At 45.3% G+C, this 24,241-nt stretch overlaps 2 protein-coding genes across 2 annotated transcripts; one reads left to right on the top strand and one right to left on the bottom strand.

Moving 5' to 3' along the window:
* Nucleotides 1-15,292: 15,292 nt before the first annotated feature.
* On the bottom strand, nt 15,293-16,214 carry LOC106601077 (hemoglobin subunit alpha). Its single transcript, XM_014192982.3, has 3 exons — nt 16,043-16,214; nt 15,611-15,818; nt 15,293-15,500 (listed from the first exon to the last, which is right to left on the bottom strand). Exons 1-3 carry the CDS (start codon nt 16,135-16,137, stop codon nt 15,372-15,374), a joined length of 432 nt encoding a protein of 143 aa, XP_014048457.2. The 5' UTR covers nt 16,138-16,214; the 3' UTR covers nt 15,293-15,371.
* Nucleotides 16,215-18,039: 1,825 nt separating this feature from the next.
* On the top strand, nt 18,040-18,945 carry LOC100136584 (beta-globin). The gene is given in 3 exon segments (NM_001123672.1): nt 18,040-18,152; nt 18,376-18,598; nt 18,752-18,945. Coding segments are annotated over 3 exon segments (444 nt in total). The 5' UTR covers nt 18,040-18,060; the 3' UTR covers nt 18,881-18,945.
* Nucleotides 18,946-24,241: the final 5,296 nt, after the last annotated feature.

Raw genomic sequence — 24,241 nt, 5'->3', positions numbered from 1 at the left:
ACGGTTTATACCTTCGCTGGTCAGAGCCCTGGAGTCTATGGGTCTTGTGCAGTCTATTCCCAGAGTTTACGGGGTAACCAAGGCTTTCCTACATGAACTGAAGAAGGCGATCTACATCCACGAGAAACTCAAAGAAATCCGACACACCCTGGTGGATGACAACAAATACAAGGAAGCTGTGGTGGCTGATGTGATGACTTTCTGGCTCAATAAACCGCAAGAGACCGAGTAACAATACATATTTTTATTTAGATGTAAAGCAATGGGTAACTATATTCATACGATGTTAGAGAGAATAAATACAATTTTTCTTTTGAGAGAACTTACAAATGTTATGCATTAAATTATTGTAAATAAAGTGAACAATGTATCGTTCTACACACCACACAATACCTTGGCTAATGCAGAGCGTGTGCTAAAAATGGAGCAAATCATGAATCATGTACGACATACGGGCGAGAGTCTACAATGGACACATCTGGTCTCCCGTCTTGTGGATGATTCTGAAGAACTAGAAACAACCTTGTCTAAGATTTTACTTTATTTGTTTGAAACACTGTCTAATTGTAACATGTATCATATTTGTTGTTTATATACTTATATAGCGGATGTGTGTGTTTTAAAAATTCAGCGACACAAGCCTGTAAATCTAAACCAAATATACAGGGCGTTGCATGCCGGGATCGTTGAGAAAACGGGGATAAGTATCCTGCTACGAATCCTGAATTATCTGTATACGTAATACTTGATGTTTGCAAAAATAAAATTTCAAAATGAAAATGAAATGTTGTCGTTATTTGAACGTTATTAACGTTATTGTACCTCAGAGAGGCAAGAAGGCAAGAAGGATGGCGGAGCAGATGTTGAAAAACATTTATTATACCCCCTCTAACCTCTTATGGGGGTAAGGAGCGTTTACAAAGAGCTATAGCCGAAGAAACAGGTAGCCGGTTAGGCGCTGCTCAAGTGAATGAATGGTTGGCAGAGCAGGATGCTTATACTCTGCTTAAACCTGTACGAAAACAATTTCCAAGAAATATAGTTTTCTCTACTGTAACAGCTGTCTTCTGAAATGAACCAAGGCGCGGCTCGATGCTCCCCTTGCCCTGGCACCTGCGGGGCGCTGGTACTGGGCGAACTGGGCTGTGCGTCCGTATAGGCGAGATGGTGCGTACCACAGCGTAACATGGCGCCCTCCACCTCATATGCACCTCCCTGTAGTCACGGGTAGCTGGCTTACGGCTCTTCCCTGGCCTGGCCAAGCTACCGTGTGCCCCCCCCAAAAAATGTCTTGGGGGTGCCTCTCGGGTTTCCTTAGCTCCCTTAACTTGTCCGCCCAGAATTTTCTTTCGTCCTGCCAGGTCCATTCCTCCATTTTCCTCTCCTGTGGCTTCCTCCTCTTCTGCTGCTTGGTCCTTTGGTGGGTGGTTCTGTAACGGCTGTCTTCTGAAATGAACCAAGGCGCAGCAGGTATGTGAATACTCATTTTTTAATTACCCAACAAAAGGAGTAAAGCATCCACAGGAAACAATAAACATGACAGCAGCAACAGTTTGCAGGCTAAAAAACGCAGTGCAAAACAACCACCCACAACCCCAAAGAAAAACACACACACCTATATAGGACTTCCAATCAAAGGCAACTCAACACACCTGCCTTCAATTGGAAGTCCCAATCAACAATACAAACATACCCAACACAAACATGCCACGTCCTGACCAAAACTAAAACACTAGCTCCATCTGCTGGTCAGGACGTGACAGTACCCCCCCCCCCCTCAAGGTGCAGACCCCGGAATGCACCTACCAACAGAAAAACACCAACAAAAAACCCATAAACAATAACCCCTAAACAATAAGGGAGGGAAGGGAGGGTGGCTGCCGTCACCGACGGCACTGTGCTACACCCTCCCTCCCCAACCCACCTATCCTGGAGGTGGCTCAGGTGCAGGCCGTGGACCTCGCTCCACCTTCGGTGTCGCCCACTTTGATGGCGCCGATAGCTGCGCCGGGCCGACGGGCCACTCGGGCTGACCCTGGCAGACAGACCACTCGGGCTGGACCGGGGGACAGGAGGGCCCCTCGGGCTGGGCCGGGGGACAGGAGGGCCCCTCGGGCTGGGCCGGAGAGGCCGGAGGGCCCCTCGGGCTGGGCCGGAGGGCCGGAGGGCCACTCGGGCTGGGCCGGAGGGCCGGAGGGCCACTCGGGCTGGGCCGGAGGGCCGGAGGGGGGGGCCACTCGGGCTGGGCCGGAGGGCAGGAGGGCCACTCGGGCTGGGCCGGAGGGCAGTCTGGCCACTCTGGCAGTTCAGGGCAGTCTGGCCACTCTGGCAGTTCAGGGCAGTCTGGCCACTCTGGCAGTTCAGGGCAGTCTGGCCACTCTGGCAGTTCAGGGCAGTCTGGCCACTCCGGCAGTTCCGGGCAGTCTGGCCACTCCGGCAGTTCCGGGCAGTCTGGCCACTCCGGCAGAACCGGGCAGTCTGGCCACTCTGGCAGAACCGGGCAGTCTGGCCACTCTGGCAGAACCGGGCAGTCTGGCCACTCTGGCAGCTTCTGACTAGCGGGCGGCTCTGGCGACTTACGACTGGCGGGCAGCTCTGGTGACTGTTGACTGGCGGGCAGCTCTGGTGACTGTTGACTGGCGGGCAGCTCTGGTGACTGTTGACTGGCGGGCAGCTCTGGTGACTGTTGACTGGCGGGCAGCTCTGGTGACTGTTGACTGGCGGGCAGCTCTGGTGACTGTTGACTGGAGAGGCTGGGCTGACACACTAGACTCCTGATGCGTGGGGCTGGTATTGGACGTGCCAGCCTGGAGACACGCACCTCCATGCTAGTGCGTCTAGCGGGAAACACCGGACCGAAAGGGCGCACTGGCGGTCTTGAGTGCAGGGTTGGCATCACCCCTTCCGGCTCGATGCTCCCCTTTCCCTGGCACCTGCGGGGCGCTGGTACTGGGCGAACTGGGCTGTGCGTCCGTATAGGGGAGATGGTGCGTACCACAGCGTAACATGGCGCCCTCCACCTCATATGCACCTCCCTGTAGTCACGGGTAGCTGGCTTACGGCTCTTCCCTGGCCTGGCCAAGCTACCCGTGTGCCCCCCCCAAAAAAATGTCTTGGGGGGTGCCTCTCGGGTTTCCTTAGCTCCCTTAACTTGTCCGCCCAGAATTTTCTTTCGTCCTGCCAGGTCCATTCCTCCATTTTCCTCTCCTGTGGCTTCCTCCTCTTCTGCTGCTTGGTCCTTTGGTGGGTGGTTCTGTAACGGCTGTCTTCTGAAATGAACCAAGGCGCAGCAGGTATGTGAATACTCATTTTTTAATTACCCAACAAAAGGAGTAAAGCATCCACAGGAAACAATAAACATGACAGCAGCAACAGTTTGCAGGCTAAAAAACGCAGTGCAAAACAACCACCCACAACCCCAAAGAAAAACACACACACCTATGTAGGACTTCCAATCAAAGGCAACTCAACACACCTGCCTTCAATTGGAAGTCCCAATCAACAATACAAACATACCCAACACAAACATGCCACGTCCTGACCAAAACTAAAACACTAGCTCCATCTGCTGGTCAGGACGTGACATCTACTCTCCCCTTGTCCCAGTTTCAGGCGGATCTATGTGACATGCAGGCCCTTGCAGATAAAAATGATGGAAATCGCTACATGCTAACGGTTATAGATATTTTCTCTAAAATAGCATATGTAAGGGTCTTAAAAAATAAGAACGGGGTAGAGGTGACCCGGGCCTTTGACTCTATCTTGAAGGAAGGTGGAGTCCCCAAGAAAGTGCAGACTGATGGCGGAAAATAATTTTTTAATAATAATTTTCAGAATCTCATGAAGAAGCACAATATAGTACATTTTGCTACAGGCTCGAATTTGAAAGCTTCAGTTGTTGAACGCTTTAACAGAACTCTGAAGGAGAGGATGTGGAGATATTTTACAGCTCACAACACGCATAGATATATCGATGTAGTTCAAGATTTAGTAAAGGGTTACAACTACAGCTACCATAAGAGTATACGGATGAAGCCCTCGGAGGTCTCTTCTGAAAACTCTTTTCAAGTCTTTAAAAATCTGTATGGTTTGTTCCCCCTTCGCCGAAAGAAAAAAAGAAATGAAATTCATAGTGGGGGACTTGGTACGTATATGTAACGACTGTCGTGAGAGAGAGTGGACCAAAACGCAGCGGAGTTAGTGTTCATCATATTTAATTATTACACGGAACACTATACAACTACAAAATAAGAAACTGACAGACAAACAGTCCTGTCAGGTGAAACACAATGACAGAAACAATTACCCACAAAACCCCAATGGAAAAACATGCACTTATGTGTGACTCCCAATCAACCACAACGAACTTCAGCTGTGCCTGATTGGGAGCCACACACGGCCCAAAACAAAGAAATACAAAAACATAGAAAAATAACATAGAACGCCCACCCAATGTAACACCCTGGCCTAACCAAAATAAAGAACAAAAAACCCCTCTCTATGGCCAGGGCATTACAGTATATCCAAGTTGAGGGGTGTTTTCAACAAAAAATATGAACACGGTTACAGCGATGAGGTGTTCACCGTTACCGAATGTCTACCGCTCATACCCCTTGAGTACAAGTTAAAAGATTATGACGGGGAGCTTATAGAGGGATCGTTTTATGAGAAGGAACTACAGAACGTACAGATGGGTAAAGACAAAGTCTTTCACGTGGAGGAGATTCTAGATCATAAGAGAGAAAAGGGTAAAAAATGGGTGTTGGTCCGTTGGAAAAACTGGCCCCAAAAGTTCAACAGTTGGGTATTGGAGCACGATGTGGTGGAGGCATCGGGGGTTAACTTAAACCCTCATCCATGATAAATACAACATAATTTGCGTGTACACAGGAGTGCATCATGGAACACAGCGGCTTCTACCTGACCCTCCCCAGTAATGCGTCTGCACATATATATCGTAATAACCAAAGTTCGAATTATACAATCAATTTTCCAAAGCCTATAGAGTTATCCGAGGCCTGCGAGATTACATACCCCCATAGTTGGTATAATATCAAGGATAAGGACCGGTATTTTTATTGCGAAAGGATATCAGAACCTGCGAAATTTATAAAGATTAAAAAAGGGTTCTATAGAACCGTCGACAGGATCGTCTCAGAGTTGAATGAACTCCTAACCCTGAACAATACGGAAATACTCTTGATCTACAACCCTATTCATAAACGTGTACAAATCTCAGGGGCTGCGGATAGGGGTATAAAGACCACCGGTAATTTCGCCTACATGTTGTGGCTGGGTCCCAATAAATGGACGTATGTGAAAGATAAATTATTCCCAGCCCCTGCGGATATACATGCAGGGTTTTACAACATATTTGTGTATACCGACATCATATCCTATCAAAGGGTAGGAGACAGTTGTGTGCCCCTCCTGAGAACAGTTCATATAGAGGGAAAGGATGGGGACATAGTCACTGTCAACTACGATAAGCCACACTAAGTACCTGTAAGCAAGAAATATATTGAAAACATTCTGGTTGAGCTTAAAACGGATCAGAATGAAAACATCAAATTTACTTATGGTAAAACGATTGTAAAACTCCACTTTAGACCCACCAAAACCTCTCTACATATATAATATATTATTATTATATATATATATATATATATATATTTTATAAACATAATACAAATAAATTAAAATGGTTATGGAACACAACCCACCATCTCGACCCTAACCGCTATGTCTCATACTATGTTGATCAAGTGGGTAATGGGCTACCAGGCTATCATGGATCCCCGACAATGTACGATTCGGGGATAGACGGTATATTTCATTGTATATTTCATATTTGATTCGTTGTCTCGAAGACCAAAAAAGAGACCTCCGGGTATAAGGTGCAGGCCAGCCCCTAAAAAGTGGAGGTTAACCGTTAAAAGAAACTCAGTAAGTGTCACGTCCTGACCAGTAAAAGAGGTTATTTGTTATTGTAGTTTGGTCTGGGCGTGGCAGGGGGTGTTTGTTTTGTGTGGTTCGGGTTTTTGGTTTATGTCCTACATTTTCTTTTTCTATGTGTTTATCTAGTTTTTCTATTTCTATGTTGGGGTTTTGGTAGGACCTTCAATTAGAGGCAGCTGGTTGTCGTTGCCTCTAATTGGAGGCCATATTTTGTTGGGGTTTGTTTCACTTGTGTTTTGTGGGTGGTTGTTTCCTGTATAGTCTGTGCACCTTACGGGACTGTTTTCGTCGTTTGTTTTGTTTAAGTGTTTTTCCTTCAATAAAGAAGAAGATGATAAATATACCCGCTGCATTTTGGTCCACTCCTTATGACGAATGTGACAGTAAGTCAAAGACGGGGTAAAGTGAGGAGGTCTCTTTTTTGGTCTATTCCTTGTCATATGAAAATAAATAATGAAGAGAAATTATGGATAAAACGTATCGGTGCTCATCGGCCATTGTACATAAAGATTACACTGTCACGCCCTGTTCTAGTTCACCTGTCTTTGTGATTGTGTCACGGGTTGGCTCAAGAAAGCAGGAGAGGTAGAGTCAGGCGCAGGAGACAGAGAATTCTTGACCACACTTCTTTATTCCAGAAAGTAGATATGGTCGCCAAAAAATAGGGACGCAGCCCTTAAATACTTCTGCGGTGGTGAACACAACGAAACCAACCACAGGCAGAGGAAAACCAGCACACGTTCCTCAAGCACACAAAACGGACAAGAAACATAATCACGCACAAACACAGACATCCTACGCTAAACTAAATAACCCCCCCTACTAATAACTAACCCAAAACAGGTGCGTGCCTACCTAGACCTAACCAACAGAAAGTGAAACAAAAAAGGATCGATGGCAGCTAGTAGGCCGGCGACGACGACCGCCGAGCTCCGCCCGGCCGAGGAGGGGCGACACCATCCGTCCGTGTCGTGACAGTACTCCCCCCCTAACGCGCGGCTTCCGCAGCGCGCCGACGCCGGCCTCGAGGACGCCCCGGAGGGCGAGGCGCAGGGCGATCCGGATGGAGGCTGTGGAACTCCCGGATGAGCGCTGGGTCCAATATGTCCTCCACCGGTACCCAGCACCTCTCCTCCGGGCCGTACCCCTCCCAGTCCACGAGGTACTGCAGGCCCCTCGCCAGGCGTCTGGAGTCCAAGATGGACCGGACTGTGTACGCCGGGGGCCCCCCGATGTCCAGGGGGGGTGGAGGGACCTCCCGTACCTCATTTTCCTGCAGCGGACCAGCTACCACCGGCCTGAGGAGAGACACATGAAACGAGGGGTTAATACGATAATAAGAAGGAAGTTGTAATCTGTAACACACCTCGTTTATTCTCCTCAGGACTTTAAATGGCCCCACAAACCGCGGACCCAGCTTCCGGCAGGGCAGGCGGAGGGGCAGGTTCCGGGTCGAGAGCCAGACTCTCTCCCCTGGGGTGAACACGGGGGCCTCGCTGCGGTGCCGGTCAGCGCTCGCATTTTGTCGCTCCCTGGCTCGTTCCAGGGATTCCTGCACAGCGTCCCAGGTCTCCCTTGAGCGCTGAACCCATTCCTCCACCGCAGGGGCCTCCGTCTGGCTCTGATGCCATGGCCCCAGGACCGGCTGATAACCCAACACACATTGGAATGGCGACATGTTGGTAGAGGAGTGAGGCAAAGAGTTCTGAGCCATTTCGGCCCATGGCACGAACCTTGCCCACTCCCCTGGCCGGTCCTGGCAGTAGGACCGCAGAAACCTGCCCACCTCCTGGTTTACCCTTTCTACCTGCCCATTACTTTCGGGGTGAAACCCCGAGGTCAAACTGACCGAAACCCCCAGTCGCTCCATAAACGCCCGCCACACTCGGGACGTGAACTGGGGGCCTCGATCTGAGACGATATCCTCGGGCACCCCGTAGTGCCGGAAGACGTGGGTGAATAAGGCTTCCGCGGTCTGCAGGGCCGTAGGAAGACCGGGTAACGGAAGCAGACGGCAGGACTTAGAGAACCGGTCCACAACGACCAGGATCGTAGTGTTGCCCTGAGACGGCGGGAGATCGGTCAGGAAATCCACCGCCAGGTGGGACCATGGTCGTTGTGGAACCGGGAGGGGCTGTAATTTCCCTCTAGGCAGGTGCCTGGGAGCCTTACTCTGAGCGCACACCGAACAGGAGGAGACATAGTGCCTCACGTCTCTCACCAAGGTGGGCCACCAGTATCTCCCACTAAGACCACACACTGTCCGCTCAACCCCTGGGTGACCCGAGGAGGGAAGCGTGTGAGCCCACCGAATCAGACGATCGCGAACACCGAGCGGAACGTACCTACGACCCACTGGACACTGCGGAGGAGTAGGCTCCGTATGTAACGCCCGCTCGATGTCCGCGTCCACCTCCCAGACCACCGGTGCCACCAGGCAGGAGGCTGGAAGTATGGGAGTGGGATCGGTGGACCGTTCCTCGGCGTCATGGAGACGAGACAATGCGTTGGCCTTAGTGTTCCGGGAACCTGGGATATACGAGATGTTAAACTGAAATCTCTTAAAGAACATCGCCCACCTGGCTTGACGCGGGTTCAGTCTCCTCGCCGCCCGGATGTACTCCAGATTGCGGTGGTCAGTCCAGATGAGAAAAGGGTGACGCGCCCCCTCAAGCCAATGTCTCCACACCTTCAGGGCTCTGACCACAGCCAACAACTCCCTGTCCCCCACATCATAGTTACGCTCCGCCGGACTCAACTTCCTAGAGAAGAAGGCGCAGGGGCGGAGCTTGGGGGGGGCGCCCGAGCGCTGGGACAGCATGGCTCCTACCCCAGCCTCTGACGCATCCACCTCCACTATGAAGGGCAAAGAGGGGTCCGGGTGCGCCAGCACCGGAGCGTCGGTGAACAAAACCTTCAGACGACTAAATGCCCTGTGCGCCTCCGCGGACCACCGCAACCACACCGGGCCCCCCTTCATCAGTGAGGTAATGGGAGCCGCCACCTGCCCAAAGCCCCGGATAAACCTCCGGTAGTAATTGGCAAATCCCAAAAACCGCTGCACCTCCTTCACCGTGGTGGGAGTCGGCCAATTACGCACGGCTGATATGCGGTCACATTCCATCACTACCCCTGATGTGGAAATGCGATACCCCAAGAAAGAGACGGCTGGTTTGGAAAACTCACATTTCTCAGCCTTGACGTATAGGTCATGCTCCACCAGTCGCCCAAGCACTTTACGCACCAGAGACACATGCTCGGCGCGTGTAGCGGAGTAGACCAGAATGTCATCGATGTACACCACTACACCCTGACCGAGCAGGTCCCGGAGAATCTCGTCCACAAAGGATTGGAAGACTGCGGGAGCATTCTTTAACCCATACGGCATGACGAGATACTCATAATGGCCAGATGTGGTACTAAATGCCGTTTTCCACTCGTCCCCTCCTCGGATACGCACCAGATTATATGCACTCCTGAGATCCAATTTCGTGAAGAAGCGCGCCCCGTGAAATGACTCAATCGCCGAGGCGATGAGAGGTAGTGGGTAACTGAAACCCACTGTGATGGCATTTAGACCTCTATAGTCAATGCACGGGCGCAGACCTCCCTCCTTCTTCTTCACAAAAAAGAAGCTTGAGGAGACGGTTGAGTTAGATGGCCGAATGTATCCCTGCCTCAAGGATTCAGTGACGTATGTTTCCATAGCCGCTGTTTCTTCCTGAGACAGGGGATAAACGTGACTACGAGGAAGTGCAGCGCCCACCTGAAGGTTTATCGCACAGTCTCCTCGTCGATGAGGTGGTAATTGGGTCGCCTTCGTTTTACTGAAGGCGATAGCCAAATCGGCATACTCTGAGGGAATGTGCACGGTGGAGACTTGGTCTGGACTCTCCACCGTAGTCGCACCAATGGAAACCCCTATGCACCTGCCCGAGCACTCATTTGACCACCCCTTAAGAGCCCTCTGTCCCCACGAAATCTTAGGGTTGTGAGTGGCTAGCCAGGGAATCCCTAGAACCACTGGAAACGCTGGGGAATTAATGAGGAAAAGACTAATCCGCTCCTCATGACCCCCCCGCATTACCATGACCAGTGGCACAGTGGCCTCCCTGACCAGCCCTGACCCTAGTGGTCGACTGTCTAGGGCGTGCACGGGGAAGGGTTGGTCCAACTGGACCAGGGGAATCCCTAACTTAGCCGCGACCCCACGGTCCATAAAACTCCCAGCCGCGCCTGAATCGACTAGCGCCTTAAACCGGGAGTGAGGGGAGAAACAAGGAAAAGACACTGACACATACATGTGACGGACAGGGGGCTCTGGGTGAGGCTGGTGCTGACTCACCTGAGGTGTCAAAGGAGTGCTCTGCCTGCCTTCTGGACTCCCAGGTGAGTCTCTCCAGCACCGGTCCACAGTGTGCCCTCTGCGACCACATGAGGTGCAGGAGCGAACTCCCCCTCCAGTCTTCCTGGCTGCTGCCCCCCCTATCTCCATAGTCGTGGGAGCAGGAGGGCTGGAGGGTGGAATGAGCATGGCCCGGGTCGGACGTCCGCGGGCAGCCAGCAGATTGTCCAGTCGGATGGACAGGTCCACCAGTTGGTCCAGGGTGATGGTCGTGTCCCGACAGGCTATTTCCCGGCGGACGTCCTCCCTCAAACTACAAAGGTAGTGATCTATAAGGGCCCTCTCATTCCACCCTGCTCCCGCGGCCAGGGTCCGGAACTCGAGAGCAAAATCCTGCGCGCTCCTCGTCTCCTGCCTCAGGTGAAACAGCCACTCACCCGCCGCTCTCCCCTCCGGGGGATGATCGAACACTGCCCGAAAGCGGCGTGTGAACTCTGGGTAGTTGTCCCTGGCTGAGTCTGGACTGTCCCACACGGCGTTTGCCCATTCCAGGGCCTTACCCGTGAGACAGGTAACGCTGACGCTCTCCTCCCCCGAGGGAGAGGGACGAACGGTCGCCAGGTATAACTCCAACTGGAGTAAGAAGCCCTTACACCCAGCGGCCGTCCCATCGTACTCCCTGGGGGAAGCAAGTTTCACCCCACTGGTACTGGGTGCTGTGGGTGCTGGTGGGGACGCAGGCTGTTGACCTGTCGCGTTCAGGGGGCCGAGAGCGCTTCGGTCCCAGCTCTCCATGTGCGCCAACACCCGATCCATGGCGGTCCCCAGACGGTGGAGCAGGGTGGAGTGTTGGGCAACTCTTTCCTCCATGGACAGGGTTGGCGCTGAAGCTCCTGCTGACTCCATCAAGTTTGGTGCATGATTTCTGTCACGGGTTGGCTCAAGAAAGCAGGAGAGGTAGAGTCAGGCGCAGGAGACAGAGAATTCTTGACCACACTTCTTTATTCCAGAAAGTAGATATGGTCGCCAAAAAATAGGGACACAGCCCTTAAATACTTCTGCGGTGGTGAACACAACGAAACCAACCACAGGCAGAGGAAAACCAGCACACGTTCCTCAAGCACACAAAACGGACAAGAAACATAATCACGCACAAACACAGACATCCTACGCTAAACTAAATAACCCCCCCCTACCTATAACTAACCCAAAACAGGTGCGTGCCTACCTAGACCTAACCAACAGAAAGTGAAACAAAAAAGGATCGATGGCAGCTAGTAGGCCAGTTCATCTTGTTTGTCAAGTTTACCAGCGTTTGTCCTGTCTTTTCTCGTCCTCCTGGTTTTTGACCTTTGCCTGATTACTGAACTCTGCCTGAGCCTGCCTGTCGTCCTGTACTTTTGCTCCTACTCTGGATTGTCGACCATTGCCTGCCTTGGCTTGTCGTTTGCCTGCCTCTGTGGTTATAGTAAACATTGTTACTTCACACAGTCTGCACTTGGGTCTTCTTGGTACCTGATATACACAAGTTGGAAATCGCAAATTCAACAACGAGTCGTTTGGAAGGAATCAGTGGCTAACTGCAAGCATTGCAAATAAACCACGAATGTTAGCCTGCTATTCAATGGAATGGCTGTTTTTTTCCCCCGAGTTCCCACCATAAATCCAGAGAATGCCAGACTTTGATGACAAAATTTACCAACAAAGGACCGCTGCACCACCTTCACAAGGTGATTCCAAAAATGTATTGTATGCTGCTGCATAAATGATGTAATATGCCAGGGAGAAATGTATACTGTAGCTAAGAAAATAATACTACGTGTATGTTGTGTTGACAGCTGTCAGTAGCTCATGTGCCTCACCCGAATAATGTGGTCTATTTTCTCCAAAGCTGGATTGTAAACACATCGTTCGTGACGGGGTGTGTGGTGTTTGGCTGCTGTTTTTGTACAGCTTTGACAGTGCTACTGATAGTGGTTGTGGTGCTTGGCTTGCACATGCAAATTCAGCACACAACATTCTATAATATAATTGTGTTATTTGACGTGTCAAGTTAAAAGCTTATTTAATGCGTCAACAGTGTTATATGACTATCTTTTTTGACGCTAATAATTTGGTCTATTTTCAACTCTTAATTTCGCCTATTGCTCTAACTTGGTGGTTATAGCCTATAAAACAGGTTATAGCCTGTTTTTACATCTCAATTGTCAGTAGAAACCACATTTGTTTAAGCAAGTGTGCCATATCAGCTGTTTTTATGTGTATTGGCTTTGCTGGTGTCACGTCCTGACCCTTGTAAGAGGACATTTTCTATAGTAGAGTGGTCAGGGTGTGACAGGGGGTGTTTTGGGTGGTTTTTCTATGTTGTCTATTTATATGTTTTAGTTCTAGTTTGTCTATTTCTATGTTGGTGTTGTTTGGGATGATCTCCAATTGGAGGCAGCTGATCCTCGTTACCTCTAATTGGAGGTCATATTTATGAAGATGTTTGTCCCACCTGTTTTTGTGGGTGATTATCTTTTGAGTAGTGTGTTTTCCTCTCTGTGTCACGGTTTGTTGTTTTTTGTGTTTCAAGTATTTAGTGTATTGCATTTAGTTTCACGGAATAAATATGTGGAACTACGAACACGCTGCATTTTGGTCCGATCCTTTGAACAGCCGTGACAGCTGGCATGTATCCCATTTTTCTTGCCCCCCCCAAGCGTTACATGCTAAAATCACCACTGAGTAACACAATCCATTTTAAAAGATGATTTGGATGTTTTACTTACAGTTTTTTACAATCGCTAGGACCCATTTCTCAATACTTAGGTCAGTTTTTTCAAAATTCTTTACACAGTGAGTACAACAGCAGTCTATGTGGGCTAAACTGTGGATCATTTTTCATTGCTTTGGCACAAAATGCATTCAATGACTACATCTTTCAATTTTCATGAACTCTTTTCTCACTCAGACACAACCACCACCAAAACTCTATGTACCTACAGGCCAATTTGCACATGTTTACATACTCTTTTCAAAACTGTTATACTTAAGTTCAAAACCTAAAACAACACAAAATTGAATAAGACAAATTTGTACAGTAATACCATATTGAAATATATTCCAAATCTAAAAAATGAAATACTATCAAAACAATTAGACCAACCACAGCTGATTCCCATTGTAGCTGAACACCTACCCAGGTGTTAGTCTTTCAATTACATTACCATCTATACAAAAGGGGACATCTGATGAATAATGTGGTACTATAATGTAAACATGGAACCAGCCAGAGAGAGAGGTGGCTGACAGAGGAAGAAGACTGGCTGGGAGAGGGAGAGGAGTAGGTACGCGTGGTGGAAGAAGCCTGAGAGGAAGATCAAGAGCTGTAGTCTCAGATGAGATTAGGGCTACTATAATTGATCATGTAATAAATCATGGTCTATCAATGAGAGAGGCTGGTCTGAGAGTGCAGCCAAATCTGCAATGCTCAACAGTGGCATCTATTCTGAGAAATTTCCGGCAAAACAACAGGTAAGATGTGCATTCTGCAAGGGCATCTGCCTGAACTGCACATTACAGAAGTAAATTGAGCAAAGCCTCCAAACCTACTTGTGTGTAATTCTTTTTGTATTTCTGCTTTGGACCCAACGGTTACCTCCTACAGGCAGGAGAGGTAGGATTTTCACTGCTGTGCAGGAAACTGCAATCGTTGATATGGTCATCAGAAACAACGGCATAAAACTCAGAGATTTGGGACAAGTGTTGACAGAGAATGTAAGCATAACAAATATTTCTAGAGTCCTGAAACAACATCAAGTCAGGATGAAGCAGTTGTACACTGTCCCCTTTGAGAGGAACTCTGAACGAGTCAAGCAACTCAGGAACCAATAAGTCCAGGTCAGATGACTATAAAATACACAACTGTAAAAAACTGTAATAGGCGCACTGATAGATGAACCATCATTAGGGTAACTGATGCAGGGATTTATTCATACAAATCCGATGATGGTGAGTCACACAAAATAGTGTTCCAAGAATTATTGCATCAATTCACGTAGTCCCATCAAACATAGTTTGCGGTGCAAAACTGCATATGAATTTAAATACTCATGTGTAATCTTTCCCCCCATATGTTAGGCTATGTCTGCGCCTAACCTGCGCGTAAAACCAAGCCTGCGCGTAAAACCAAGCCTGCGGGTAAAAACAATCAGGAACAAGGGCGTGCAACAAAAGCCCGAGAGACTATCCTACTAGTAGGCCTACTAGACTAAATCTCAACAAATTCACAAAACAATACACGTTTGTACGAAATAGTAAAACCATTTAACTTACAGACATGTAGGTTCAGAGATGCGCAAATATACTTTATTACAACAACAAAAAACAATCCTAAATATTAATGTATCAAAATAAACTACAAAATGCCACGGTGCCGAAAGGTGTTTTGTTTGAGAGAAAGTGGAGGCACGGAACTTCCAGAATGAGAGTGAGTATATAGTGTGGTATATACAGTATAACACAACGTGTTCGTTTTTCAAAGCTGATTTCACTTCCCCCACCAAATTCACTGCATTGAAAATACAAAATAGGCCATTCTATGAAGTATCTTGTTGCAAATTATATGGTCATTTTTACAGTTTTAAAAAGTTATTAAACTATTTAAAATTCATGTAGAAATAAAATACATATTTGTTCATCTCTGAATAGGTTTTCATTGTGCCTCTACCGTCTTCATATTACCAACCCCTATCTGTAACTACTCCCTATTCATCAAATATTAAATGAGGTCAACAAAATTCATGTTACACGTATTAGATAGGCTAACCAAAGATATGGAGAAGAACATGGTGAGCTAGTGGATGGTGGACCTAAAGCACTATTTAGTACTTAATCCCTTCCTTTCTTCATTCAATGTATTCAATCTAGATGTGATAGTGATGAAATTCAGATATGACTTTGTGATGGTAAACTGTGGTGGAATAAGGACACAACAGAGGACGTAACTTCATTCATTGGCTGTTCATTTTATTGTAATAACAACAGAGCAGGAACTGGAGTCCAATTATGGACTTTCATGATGGTCTTATCTGTATTTGTCAGCCAGGGCAGCGGACAAAGCTGCAAGGAATTTATCCACAGCAATGTGCACTTCGGGAGTGAAATCCGCAGGGAAGTGAATAGCCAGGGTGACAAGGATGTTGTGGGACAGAATCTGAAAAGTATATTTTAAAAGTTAATATTGAAGGATTAATGCCATAGCAACACACAGAGTTGATTTCGAGAGGGATCAATATACAGACAATAGGTTATCTGAGGGCAAACCTTGAAGTTTCCAGGGTCAACGCGCAGTTTAAAGGCGTGCAGATCGCTGAGAGCACTCATTCCCCCCACGAGGTCGTCCATCAGTCCGACAGCATTACCAATTGCACCCATGATGACGCCTCCATGCTTCTTGACTGGGGCAGAGCCGGGGCTCAGGTCAGCCCAGTGGGAGAAGTAGGTCTTAGTCTGGGGGTAAGCAGTCAGCATCCTGCAAAGGAAGGTACAGAATAGTTCCTATTATAGGAGTTTTTATTGGATGCTGAACTACTAAGCATTACGCGTATCATATTTCTCCCATCGTCTTCTGTCTACAACGTAATGAAAGTAGTTGACTTATTGTATGTTAAAATGCTTATTCGGGGTAGGCACATAGGCCTCTGTCAGCAGGTTAAACACAACCAATCTCATCATTCTTTCTTTAAGAGGGCTTACCTTCCCAAAGCCTCAGCGCCGAGAACATCTGCCTTTCCACTAATCTTGCCCCAGAAGGCCTTGACCACAGATTTGTCCTTTGCTGTCAGACTCATTTTGTTCCTTTTTGATTGACCTGTATTAAATCTACAAGAAATGAACTGAAGAAGATGACTGCCGATACAACTAGGTCCCTTTATATTACAGTAGAGCGGCAGACACGCCCAGCTACTAGGGTACACTCCCCCTACACTGCAGCCCTCTTGGTCAAAATCCAAGAGTTAGAAACGTTATCTTGGCTTTTATAAAATATTAAGTTAGCGATTTTTATTAAAAACTTCAATAATATGTCAGAGGGCTATGTTTCTAATAATATCCATCATTAATTTTGTTCCTTTTTGCGCAATGCATATACATTAATTGTAGGTCTACCAGATGCAACAATTTTACAGTTTGATTGATAAAGATTATTATTTATTTTGTTGCATAAAACGAATCATTTCAGTGTAATCAAGCATATATTTCCAATAGGTTAATTCTAAAGTTGCAGCTACTTTTGCCAAAATAACCAAATATTGAATTTATAGTTAATTGGCAAAATGTAATTTTATATCCTAAATAACGTTAAATAATGAAAGAGTAGGGACCGTTATTTTGGCGTTTATGAAATATTAAATAAGATGTCATAGGGCTTGTTCTAATAATATCCATCATTAGGGCCTAATTAACTTTTTGTAGCCTACAATTGAATCTTCTGACTGTACTGTAACATAATGCATTTAAATCAATTGCACCAGATGAAACAGATGTCAACAATTTTACAATTTGTTTGATGAAGATAATTATTATTATTATTATGTTAATTTTTCGTTGCATAAACGAGATCTTTCAGAGTAGCCTAACGAGCATATATTTCCAATAAGTTAATTCAAAAGATGCAGCTTCTTTTGCCAAAATAACCAAATAATTCATTAATAGTTTATTGGCTATTTGAAATTGTATAGACCTTGATTATGACGCAGTTCTACAATATATTACATTGGTAAATTAAATTGCAAAAATCAAATCCACCTTCAAAGACCTGCATTCAATTGGAAAATATTTATCCAAAGTGACGTGTTTAACATTTGTATTTTTAATTTAACCTTTATTTAACTAGGCAAGTATGTTAAGAACACATTCTTATTTACAATGACGGGCTGTATGTATCTATGATATGCCTACTCTGGGGTTCAATGGAAGTTGGATATGATTCCCAATTACAAGGTTGATTGGACTTCGAATTATGATCGGAAAAAAGTCAGAGGAAGACAGAGGTCATGCGAGGACATGGGTACACACCCATCTGCAAATAATACAGGACATTCCTGCTTATCATATTTAATGTCTTGAAATTAATCACTTAAAATGGGTGGGACCGGTCTGAATACCCCGATTAAAAAAGGAAGGCATCATTTTGTCGTAGATAAGAAACTGTGTCAAATAGTAGACCGGTGTTGTGCCGAAAATCTCCCCCAACCGGAATTAGCAGGAATTATCACATTTTCCAAATTCATTTTTTATTTGTTATTGATTGCATCTCTTTCTATTTTTTCATTTGAATAGCCTTATACACTGCAATGAAGGAAATGTAATCTTCGGAAGAGTTTTGCCATAACCTTTTATTCTTGCATCAGTTGGATACATTAAAACTGTTTAGCTAGTGATCATGGCAATTTTGAAACGTTGGTAATCTAGATAAAACTGTATAGGCCTATTTACATATGCTTCCAGATTTTAGAATCTAACCTACAGACTTTATTCTGTAACAACTAGCATTTACTGTTGTTTTTAACAGATAATTTATTGGAATTACTGTCATCAAGTCCGAGAGCTGAAGCGCTCACTTGGCTAATACTGATCTTTGCCAGAGCCAATCATATGCGCCGCCTCCAGTGGGCGGAGACCACTCATAAATATAAATTGCATGCAGTGTCTCCCTACACAAGACATTCATTTGTTTAATCTTGTTGCAAAACCGGAGATCAAACACTGACAACATGGTTGACTGGACAGACGCCGAGAAGAGCACCATCAGTGCTGTCTGGGGAAAAGTAGATATCAATGAGGTCGGACCACTGGCTCTGGCAAGGTAGGTCATGGCTTCAGCCTCTTTCAAATATATAATTTAATATATAGTGTAGATGATCATGAGTAATTCTAACACTATTATACTTGTCCTGTTATCTTATCATTACTATTAATATTGAGTTGATATTGTTAAGTTTGAATGGAGCATGTTAGAGTATTAGTTAGGCATATAATTTAAATACATTTGAAAATATTAACATATTTCGGTGTTCTTGCAATGACAGAGTCCTGATCGTCTACCCCTGGACTCAGCGTTATTTCGGCTCTTTCGGAGACGTGTCCACTCCCGCAGCAATCATGGGCAACCCCAAAGTTGCTGCTCACGGCAAGGTCGTGTGTGGAGCTCTGGATAAAGCTGTGAAGAACATGGGCAACATCTTGGCCACATACAAGTCACTGAGCGAGACCCACGCCAACAAACTCTTCGTCGACCCTGACAATTTCAGGGTATGTCTTCTGTCTTGAGAAATAGGCTTATATTTTAGGCTTTACTGATGTAAGCCTACACATATAACAATCAGAGCAACACGTCTAATTCCAAAGGTAAAACAAAACCGTCAGTCTTATTGAACATCTTCCTTCTTTGTCTTTTGTCCACAGGTGTTGGCTGACGTCCTCACAATTGTCATTGCCGCCAAGTTCGGAGCCTCTTTCACTCCTGAAATCCAGGCAACCTGGCAGAAGTTCATGAAAGTGGTTGTCGCAGCCATGGGCAGCCGGTACTTCTAAATGCACCCCAGACAAGTGATTATGTTCTGACATCCCTGCCTGAGTGAAAATAAAGACGTTGAAACAAACTATTGTATTTGTATTTATAAAAAAGTATTTATTTTTTAGAAGGAGTGGGGTGGCAGGGACAGTTCCACGACAAAATTCTTAACATCAATAGACCACTAATAGAGCAGCCAAAGTGCATGGTTAGATGCTTTTTTGCCCTTCTGCGTCACTTCATTTACAGAAGATCTCTGCTAAACATAGAATCAATATGTCTAGCCTGTCGGACTGTGACTGCGGATAACATCATAACGAAGCTGACTACAAAAACAAAGTTACCGAAATATCTGCAAATGTTACAAACAAGTGAAGGATAAAAGTATGGTTCAAATGAAAACCAAGATGACTGTATTAAAACATAGCCTACATACATGGGCATATAAAGGCTTTTTCAATCATACTGAACTCAATTTCATATTCAATCAATTGAGTTATTTTGCCACTAGGCTACTGTGTACTTTTTGCCTCAATATTTTCATGATGTGTGACAAGTGCGCAATGATGTGCTCGATCTGTGATTTAGTTCATTATCTCGTAAAGCATAATAAGCCGTCAATAGCCTATTTGCAGCCATAGTCAGTGATTGCCTACACACCCTAGGTTAACCTGTATTCAAGTCTGTGATTTGGTCAAATTAGCAGTCAAATCTTATTCATTGAAAATCATGAATGAGCTCTTGATCATTGTCGATTGACAATTAATAAACCAGATTTTTACTAAAGCAACAATATGGTAGGTAATAAAATGTTTGTTGGTTTTATAGGCCGCTACAACATAGGCCTATTGGAATACCAACAAGCTCCTGAGATCTGCCTAGCAAACGTAGCCTTCTCCCACTGATAATGAATTGCCTTCAATTCTGAAATGTAAAATGTTACACCGTGTTGTCATCTTACATCTTGAAGACGTCAAACATCCTATTCTCATGTTAATATCTCTTGGGTAGGGGGCAGTATTTTCACGGGCGGATGAAAAACGTACCCAAATTAAACGGCCAACTACTCGGGCCCAGGAACTAGAATATGCATATTATTAGTAGATTTGGATAGCAAACACTCTGAAGTTTCTAAAACTGTTTGAATGATGTCTGTGAGTATAACAGAACTCATATGGCAGGCATAAACCTGAGAAAAATCCGCTAGCATCCCACCTACCCAAGAGAGGTTAAACAAGTTTGTTTGAGTCCTGATTCTTTCAAATATTTAATACAATTATACAAAGATGTGTGCTATAGGCTATGACTTGAGTCTGACCCAAAATAGAAAATAAGGTTGTTATCCTCTCTAGGATAGGTGGCACCAAATCGTCCCACCTACGTAACAGCCAGTGTAATCCCGTGGCGCGTTATTCAAAAACCTTAGAAATGCAAAAACTTCAATTTTTCAAACATATGACTATTTTACACCATTTTAAAGACAAGACTCTCGTTAATCTAACCACACTGTCCGATTTCAAAAAGGCGTTTACAACGAAAGCAAAACATCAGATTATGTCAGCAGAGTACCCAGCCAGAAATAATCAGACACCCATTTTTCAAGCTAGCATATAATGTCACATAAACCCAAACCACAGCTAAATGCAGCACTAACCTTTGATGATCTTCATCAGATGACAACCCTAGGACATTATGTTATACAATACATGCATGTTTTGTTCAATCAAGTTCATATTTATATCAAAAAACAGCTTTTTACATTAGCATGTGACTAGCATGTGACTAGCATTCCCACTGAACACTGCCGGTGAATTTACTAAATTACTCACGATAAACGTTCACAAAAAGCATAACAATTATTTTAAGAATTATAGATACAGAACTCCTCTATGCACTCGATATGTCCGATTTTAAAATAGCTTTTCGGTGAAAGCACATTTTGCAATATTCTCAGTAGATAGCCCGGCATCACAGGGCTAGCTATTTAGACACCCTGCAAGTTTAGCACTCAGAAAAGTCACATTTACTATAAGAAAAATGTTATTACCTTTGCTGTCTTCGTCAGAATGCACTCCCAGGACTTCTACTTCAATAACAAATGTTGGTTTGGTTCAAAATAATCCATAGTTATATCCAAACAGCGGCGTTTTGTTCGTGCGTTCAAGACACTATCCGAAAGGGTAAATAAGGGTGATGAGCATGGCGCAATTCCTGACAAAAAAATTCTAAATATTCCATTACCGTACCTCGAAGCATGTCAACCGCTGTTTAAAATCCATTTTTATGCCATTTTTCTTGTAAAAAAGCGATAATATTCCGACCGGGAATCTGCATTTAGGTAAACAGAGGAAAGAAAATAAAGCATTCGGTCGACTCGGGCACGCGCCTAAACCCACAGTACTCTGAGCGGCCACTTGCCAAACGCGATAATGTGTTTCAGCCAGAGCTTGCCTCGATATCCTTCAGCTTTTTCCCGGGCTCTGAGAGCCTATGGGAGCCGTAGGAAGTGTCACGTTATTGCAAAGATCCTAAATCTTCAATAAAAAGAGCCCAGATGAAACACAACTTGTCAGACAGGCCACTTCCTGCATGGAATCTTCTCAGGTTTTGGCCTGCCATATGAGTTCTGTTATACTCACAGACACCATTCAAACAGTTTTAGAAACTTTAGGGTGTTTTCTATCCAAAGCCAATAATTATATGCATATTCTAGTTACTGGGCAGGAGTAGTAACCAGATTAAATCGGGTACGTTTTTTATCCAGCCGTGTCAATACTGCCCCCTAGCCCTAACAGGTTATGCTGCAGTCAACTGGGGGGGAAAGTTCCCAAGACGGCCCCATTTCCCTATAGTTCCATAAATGGCCTTGTGTGGTAAGTTACAGCAGGGAAATCAATCATGCTATCCTGCCTGTAGGCTATATGACAATACAGAGTCATGTCTGGCCACAGCATACAGTTCATTCAGAAAATATTCAGACCCCTTGACTATTTCCACACTTTGTGACATTAGACTTATTCTAAAATTGATGAGGAAAAACAATTTAATCAATCTACACACAGTACCCCATAATGACAAAATGAAAAAAAATATACAGTGCCTTGCGAAAGTATTCGGCCCCCTTGAACTTTTCGACCTTTTGCCACATTTCAGGCTTCAAACATAAAGATATAAAACTGTAATTTTTTGTGAAGAATGAACAACAAGTGGGACACAATTATGAAGTGGAACGAAATTTATTGGATATTTCAAACTTTTTTAACAAATAAAAAACTGAAAAATTGGCCGTGCTAAATTATTCAGCCCCTTTACTTTCAGTGCAGCAAACTCTCTCCAGAAGTTCAGTGAGGATCTCTGAATGATCCAATGTTGACCTAAATGACTAATGATGATAAATAGAATCCACCTGTGTGTAATCAAGTCTCCGTATAAATGCACCTGCTCTGTGATAGTCTCAGAGGTCCGTTTAAAGCGCAGAGAGCATCATGAAGAACAAGGAATACACCAGGCAGGTCCGAGATACTGTTGTGGAGAAGTTTCAAGCCGGATTTGGATACAAAAACATTTCCCAAGCTTTAAACATCCCAAGGAGCACTGTGCAAGCGATAATATTGAAATGGAAGGAGTATCAGACCACTGCAAATCTACGAAGACCCGGCCGTCCCTCTAAACTTTCAGCTCATACAAGGAGAAGACTGATCAGAGATGCAGCCAAGAGGCCCATGATCACTCTGGATGAACTGCAGAGATCTACAGCTGAGGTGGGAGACTCTGTCCATAGGACAACAATCAGTCGTATACTGCCCAAATCTGGCCTTTATGGAAGAGTGGCAAGAAGAAAGCCATTTCTTAAAGATATCCATAGAAAGTGTCGTTTAAAGTTTGCCACTAGCCACCTGGGAAACACACCAAACATGTGGAAGAAGGTGCTCTGGTCAGATGAAACCAAAATCGAACTTTTTGGCAACAATGCAAAACGTTATGTTTGGCGTAAAAGCAACACAGCTCATCACCCTGAACACACCATCCCCACTGTCAAACATGGTGGTGGCAGCATCATGGTTTGGGCCTGCTTTTCTTCAGCAGGGGCAGGGAAGATGGTTAACATTGATGGGAAGATGGATGGAGCCAAATACAGGACCATTCTGGAAGAAAACCTGATGGAGTCTGCAAAAGACCTGAGACTGGGACGGAGATTTGTCTTCCAACAAGACAATGATCCAAAACATAAAGCAAAATCTACAATGGAATGGTTCACAAATAAACATATCCAGGTGTTAGAATGGCCAAGTCAAAGTCCAGACCTGAATCCAATCGAGAATCTGTGGAAAGAACTGAAAACTGCTGTTCACAAACGCTCTCCATCCAACCTCACTGAGCTCGAGCTGTTTTGCAAGGAGGAATGGGCAAAAATGTCAGTCTCTCGATGTGCAAAACTGATAGAGACATACCCCAAGCGACTTACAGCTGTAATCGCAGCAAAAGGTGACGCTACAAAGTATTAACTTAAGGGGGCTGAATAATTTTGCACGGCCAATTTCAGTTTTTTATTTGTTAAAAAAGTTTGAAATATCCAATAAATTTCGTTCCACTTCATGATTGTGTCCCACTTGTTGTTGATTCTTCACAAAAAATTACAGTTTTATATCTTTATGTTTGAAGCCTGAAATGTGGCAAAAGGTCGAAAAGTTCAAGGGGGCTGAATACTTTCGCAAGGCACTGTATATAATAATTTTTGCAAATGGAACCTTATTTCCATAAGTATTCAGATCCTTTGCTATGAGACTCCAAATTGAGCTCAGGTGGATCCTGTTTCCATTGACCATCTTTTACCTGTGGTAAATTCAATAGATTGGACATTTGAAAAGGCACACATCTGTCTATATAAGGTCCCACAGATGACAGTGCATGTCAGAGCAAAAATCAAGCCATGAGGTCGAAGGAATTGTCCGTAGAGCTCCGAGACAGGATAGTGTCGAGGCACAGATCTTGGGAAGGGTTCCAAAATATTTCTGCACCATTGAAGGTCCTCAAGAACAAAGCGGCCTCCATCATTTTTAAATGAAAGAAGTTTGGAACCACCAAGACTCTTCCTAGAGCTGGCCGCCCAGCCAAATTGAGCAATCGGGGAAGTAGGGCCTTGGTCAGGGAGGTCACCAAGAACCCTATGGTCACTTTAACAGAGCTCCAGAGTTTTTCTGTGGAGATGGGAGAACCTTCCAGAAGAACAACCATCTCTGCAGCTCTCCACCAATCAGGCCTTTATGGTAGATTGGCCAGATGGAAGCCACTCCTCAGTAAAAGGAACATTCTAGCCCGCTTGGAGTTGCCAAAAGGCACCTAAAGGAGTCTCAGACCATAAGAAACAAGATTATCTGGTC

This window comes from Salmo salar, chromosome 03, assembly GCF_965601325.2.
Source record: "Salmo salar chromosome 03, fSalSal1, whole genome shotgun sequence".
Taxonomy (NCBI): Eukaryota; Metazoa; Chordata; class Actinopteri; order Salmoniformes; family Salmonidae; genus Salmo; species Salmo salar.
The sequence above is the reverse complement of the archived record's forward strand: the minus strand, read 5'-3'. Positions and strand labels throughout refer to the sequence as shown.

What these genes read in the sequence shown, in the direction of transcription:
- LOC106601077 (XM_014192982.3), bottom strand. Translation starts at nt 16,137, where the DNA reads ATGAGTCTGACAGCAAAGGACAAATCTGTGGTCAAGGCCTTCTGGGGC. An exon ending in GGCGCTGAGGCTTTGGGAAG is followed by an intron (nt 15,819 to 16,042) that starts GTAAGCCCTCTT and finishes CTTCCTTTGCAG; the next exon opens with GATGCTGACTGCTTACCCCC. An exon ending in TTGACCCTGGAAACTTCAAG is followed by an intron (nt 15,501 to 15,610) that starts GTTTGCCCTCAG and finishes TATACTTTTCAG; the next exon opens with ATTCTGTCCCACAACATCCT.